This window comes from Pyrus communis, chromosome 16, assembly GCF_041283825.1.
Source record: "Pyrus communis isolate YQ-2024b chromosome 16, ASM4128382v1, whole genome shotgun sequence".
In the NCBI taxonomy this organism is placed as follows: domain Eukaryota; kingdom Viridiplantae; phylum Streptophyta; class Magnoliopsida; order Rosales; family Rosaceae; genus Pyrus; species Pyrus communis.
Genome location: NC_142580.1, coordinates 26,932,500 through 26,938,295, shown reverse-complemented (window position 1 = coordinate 26,938,295; position 5,796 = coordinate 26,932,500). Strand labels below are relative to the sequence as shown.

The 5,796-nt window shown below is 39.1% G+C and overlaps 1 protein-coding gene across 1 annotated transcript; it reads left to right on the top strand.

The window, feature by feature from the left end:
- Window positions 1–1,124: 1,124 nt before the first annotated feature.
- Window positions 1,125–5,588, top strand: LOC137731092 (uncharacterized). Its single transcript, XM_068470169.2, has 6 exons — window positions 1,125–3,211; window positions 3,294–3,352; window positions 3,708–3,777; window positions 3,897–4,022; window positions 4,156–4,284; window positions 5,002–5,588. The coding sequence occupies exons 1-6, from the start codon at window positions 2,435–2,437 to the stop codon at window positions 5,461–5,463; spliced, it is 1,623 nt and encodes a 540-aa protein (XP_068326270.2). The 5' UTR covers window positions 1,125–2,434; the 3' UTR covers window positions 5,464–5,588.
- Window positions 5,589–5,796: the final 208 nt, after the last annotated feature.

Genomic DNA, 5,796 nt, shown 5'->3' with positions numbered 1-5,796 from the left:
AAAACCTACTATGTAGTATTATATGCTTTCAAAACATGGGGCTTGTATGTTCAAAAGAAAAATGGTTTTACTTAGTATGATTATTATAAATTTTGGGTCACTCACGCTTTGTTTTGCGCCCCCTTCAAGGCTTAGAATCGAGGCGTACAATCATGGTGTTGCGGCATTCCTGTATCGGTATCTTCGAGTCCTCTCAGTGGATGATCCCTTTCCTTGTAATCGTACTTTTTTATAATATTTCTTTCGTAGTATTCTTGATTAATTGTATGCTCTAAACACGTTCCCGCATTTGCATACTTCATCATATTTAAATGTAAATATTTTATTTACGTTCATTCTTTCTTCATAACTTGCATGCATGTTAAAATGGCTTCGTCACCCTCAAGTGTCAATCCAGCACGTGCGCATCCTATTGCTTAAGGATATAGGGATTGGGGCGTGTCACATTGTCTGTGTGGTCTTCCCTTGATCCAATTTCCCTTTGGTTGTCAGCCCTAGGTGTGGCTTAGGTCGGTGGCATCCCGTTTGTTTTTGTTTCACCTTGATGTTCTAAACTCCAATCTTTACCTTGTTTTTGCTCTAATCTTCCATTTACTTATCCTTTGTCCATGTTTGTGACAACTAATTTCCTTCCACTTCTCCTAATTCTTTCCACTTCGTTTCTACCTTAGTGTTCGTTTCTTACTTTTTTTCACATCCACCCACTTTGATTCCACACCAATCTCAACCTACTACATCTCTTCACCGCGCTTTGATGCGTATTTCCCGAAAGTGTGTAGAGCTCTAGCTCGGGTGTTTACACCACCACCATCCGTTTGTGTGCCTTTATCGGCACAGATGCTTGTGGTTTTCCCAATGACTTCCAAGTTAGTTTCTTTTGTTTGGTGACAGCGGATTGTTTGGTGCTGTTTCAAGGATGGTGGAGCTATGTGTCTTCTTCTTTGGGGGCCTTTGTTTGGTCAGAATTTAGGCTGCTGTGTAGTGAAGGATCTCTGTTGCCAATGTGATGGCAGGGATATAAATTACTTTAGGTTTTTTTGGTTTGTTTGGTTTTGTGCTGGGACATTTGCTGGCTTTGGGCACACTTTTTTAAGTTTGAGGGCCTACTTTTTTCTGTGCTTAATGTAGCTAGCAGTGGCCTCTTTGGTTGTATGTTTTCTTTGGGAATGAAATCTACCCTTTGACTGAAAAAAAAGTGTGGAAAAGGCTTTTAGCCTTTACTGTGAATCGCTTGAAATGCCACATGCTGATAAAAGAACAAGGAAAATGCATTTGTGTTGAAAATGCTGATGGGTAGTGAATGCCCACAGTGTTTTGGTGGAGTTTTTCAATGCATTTACACGCACACATTGTCAATTCTCATAACAGATTGAAAACTGATTTTGGGAATGCAGGATATCATATTGTCAAAAGTGTGTTGTAAATTTCAAATGTAGTAATACGAGTTGCTCTATAAATAGAGCACTCGACTGCAATCAAAAGATACAGAAAAATATAAAAGAAGAGAACGAGAGAAAAGATCAGTAACGTCATCTATTCCTCTATCTTTTATTTGTTATCCTCTTGTGCTATAGTTTTAGTGTGACATTTTACATTTACCTCGCACCTACCATTAAAAAGGTTATCTCTCTAACTTTGACCTATTTATAACAATTTGCTACTTTCCTTTTTGTCTCCTACATAACATTTACATGGTGGAAAGGTATGACTAATTCCATGGCACATGGGCAATATACAAAACACAAATGGCTTGCTAATTTAACTAATTTAACTAATTAAACGCATTATTTCTAATTTTTATATTTTTTTTTTAAGAAAACACGCATTAAATGCTAATTTAACTAATTGGTTTATACCAAATAAAGCTCCAAGCACACACGTTTGACTAAACATTAAAGAAAATAATAGGAACTTTTTCATCTCACCAAGCTGCCCAAGACACAAAACCATGTAATTTCTTTCATTTAAGTGCAAAACATCACAAGAAAATGTAGTCCTCGGTTTAAAATAAACTGCACAATTTATGCTCATCAAGATACATTTGAGATTAAAAAAATGGTGTATAAGTTCATAACTTCATATCATATTTCAGAAAATCTCCTTTTTAAATGCATTAAATACTTAATTTTAAGTGACACATCATAAGTGGAAAATGTGAAGGATTGTTGTACATGCTAGAATATGAGAGGACAGAAAGGTTGATATGCCCAACTTCTAAGTTATATTAAAACATAACGATGTTTTAGATGCATTGAAATCTCTCGAGAAAATAGTACAGTTTTGTCTTTGGGCCAATTTGATCTCTGAGCCCACCAAGGTCTGAAATTGAAGTTGATCCGGCCCGCTCTGTTTGCAACCGCTTCCGAACGCTCCCTCCTGATTCTTGTAAGAAAAGAGGACTCTAGGGTTTCGAATTCCTTCAGACCAAAACACAATGGGTAGGAAGAAACCCAAGGAGCCAGAAAGCGACGCCGTTTCAGCAGCTCAGTCCGACGTCTTCAAGACCCTGTTCGGCGACGCCGTCAGCCACGACGCCGCCCCTGCCATCTTCTCTGACAGCAACCCCTTCAGGAGGAAGAACAGGGAACCCGACCAAGGGTTTGTTGCCCCTTCGGCTGAACCTGCTGAAAGCATCAATTATGTCGAGCCTGAAAACAATGGTGATGACGGTGACGGTGACGTGAAGAAGCGGAAGAGGAGGAGCAAAGAGAAAGCGGCTTCCGGTTCGCTGAACGAAGAAGCTTCAGAGGGTCCTGTGGAGTTGGAGGGCAAAAAAAGGAAGAAAAAGAAGCTGCCGGAAACTCCCGATTCTGAAAAGCCTAATTTGGGTTCTGAGTTTGAAGGGGTGTCAAGACGGGAAAGTGATGAAGCCTCGGAGAAAGGGAATGCCCCGGCGAAGAAGAAGGATGGGAAGAAGAGGAAAAGGGATGAAGTTGAGAGGGAATATGAGGTGAAGAAGTATGGGGTGAAGGAGGGCGAGGAGGATGGGGACAAGGAGGAGAAGAGGACTGTTGGGGAGAAGAGGAAGACAGTGGATAACCCAGCTGATATGTTGGTTTCGACCGAAGGTTTTGATGACGAGAGCAAGCTATTGAGGACTGTTTTTGTTGGAAATTTGCCCTTGAAGGTCAAGAAGAAGGCTTTGATGAAGGAGTTCACTAAGTTTGGAGAGGTAGAGTCAGTGAGGATTCGCTCCGTGCCAATCTTGGATGTGAGTACTTTGTGTTGGAATGTTTGGAGATTAAATATATTGTTTTGTTACTGATTTATACATTTGTTTTATTTTTGTTCAGACGAAAAGACCCAGAAAGGGAGCAATACTCACGAAGCAAATCCACGATAAAGCTGACAGGTAATCATTTCTCACTCACATGATCAGTTGGTTTTAGGAACTGCTTGTTGTATTTATAAACGTTTTGAAGCACGTAAGGTCCTGTTTATAATTTACCATCAGATTTGGATAGGGGTATAGGCTTCTAGCTGTTCTATTGTGATCTATCATAGCTCAAGTAAAATCTTACCGTGGAAGATTGACTCCCTTATTCGCCAATACATTTAGGTTGTCAGGGATTTACATTTCGTGTGACTTTAAGTTGTTAAAACATGTAAAATGATATAGATAATAGACTTTTGATGCTTGTTGGCAAGAAAATTTCAAATTTAAAAAATTTATGATTGCCTTTGAAATAATAGATTTTGTGTTGCAGTGTTAATGCCTACGTTGTTTTCAAAATGGAGGAATCGGCAGAGACTTCCTTGTCCCATAACATGGCTGTGGTATGTTATTCTCATGAAGTTGGCTGATTTGTATCATTCTGCATAAGCTGTTTCTTACCATAAAGCTGAAGTGTTAATCTCGTGCCTTGACTTTTTAATTATTATGCATGCTGATGTAGGTTGAAGGACATCATATCCGTGTTGACAGGGCATGCCCACCTCGTAAGAAGCTGAAGGGGGAGAGTGCTACTGTTTACGATCACATGAGAACTGTTTTTGTGGGTAACCTTCCATTTGATGTGAAGGTGAATTCCTCTGCTAGGATTTATTATTATTATTATTATTATTATTTCTCTTTGTAACTTTTCCCCGCTCAATTTGGCAATTTCTATTTATATTAGTTGCAATATGTGGATAACAATTTCTTTTCTTTTGCAGGATGAGGAAGTTTATCAGTTGTTTTGCGGTATCAACAATCTTGGTTCCAGTGTTGAAGCTATTCGCATAATCAGGGATCCTAACTATGGTATCGGAAAGGGCATTGCTTATATTTTGTTTAGAACAAGGGTATGTTATTTTCACCAACACTTATCAAACCCCATTTACAATCGATATTTCTTTGTAACAATGTCATTCCTTTTGAACTCAGATATGTGGTTGTTTAATTGATTATTCACACTTTCTTGGATGCTGTGCTGTGCCCGTTTAGTGAGAGTCCTCATGGGGATGTTGATTTGACACCCAGTTGTCTCCTGGGACATATGTGAAACATTTTTCCTTCAACCCTAAAATTATGAATTTGTTACCATGGCAGCTGGCCACTAAGTATACGATGATGTTAATTAAGCAAAAGAATGACTCTGATCAATTCTTGAACTATGCATATTGGCTGCTAAGTGTCTGCTGCCGCCGTTATCTTTATTTGCTTTGTCTTAAAGTTGTACTCAGGAGAGAAATATGGAATTGTTGCTGCAGTAGTTTCTGTGACTGTATGATTGTATTTTATTCGGAACATTCTTGTAGCATAAATATTTTACTTCAAAACTAAGGTTGAATGTGTGGTATTGAATACGTGCATAGTTGACTAGACTAAATAAATTATATTGTTTGCCGTATGGAGTGCCATAGTCGTGTAAACTCTGTAGCTGAATTTGTATATGCTGTAGTTTCTCAAGGTACTCCTGTTTCATTGTATTTGTATATGCTGTAGTTTCTCAAGGTACTCCTGTTTCATTGTATTATCTTATCCAGTATCTTCTGTTGTCTGTCTATTTGGGCATCCAGGAAGCTGCAAATTTGGTTGTTAAGAGGCGAAACTTGAAGCTTGGGGATCGGGAGCTCAGGCTGTCTCATGCAAAACCAGAGTCAACCCCAACGAAGAGAAAGAACCCCTCATCTGCACCGGAAGCTAAGTCTTCAACCAAAAAGCGAGCTGTGGACTCAAGGAGTCCAGATTTTAACAAGTCGAGTTCAAAAGCATCTTACCAGGGCCTGCGTGCTGGTAAGCCTGGTGTCCAAAAGAAGTTTAATGCAAAAGGCAGTAGACCGGATAAGTTTGAATCAAGATTCCCTAGTGGAGTGAAGCCGAAAGAGCGTAAAGATAAAAGACCTTCTGTTGCTGCGAGAAAGGCTAAAGAAGCACTGAAAGGTGGTGCTGCATCAAAACAAACAGGTACAAAGCGTAAGCTGGATAGCCGGAGTCCAGATAGCTCCCAGCAGAAAAAGAAATTCAAGAAATTTAGGTAGGAATACACAAAATGCGAGAATACGAAATGTGTACCCTTTCCAAATTTGTATTTCTTGTACAAGTAAGAGATTGTCAAATTGATTATATTGTTTTACTTAGTTATTCTGATTTTATTTTCCTTGAACTGGTTCCCAATCTATTGATAGATACATGGATTAGAATGGGGTTTATCCGTGATAGTAAAGAGATAGGAAGAGAGGAGTGGTTAAGAGCACCAAACAATCCGTTCTCCGTAAGCATCTTCAACACCGACTTGTAGTTTAAGTGGTCAAGAGCATTTGAAGTCTTAGGTTTGATTTTGCCCTCTACACCATCACTTGTATACTTGAAAA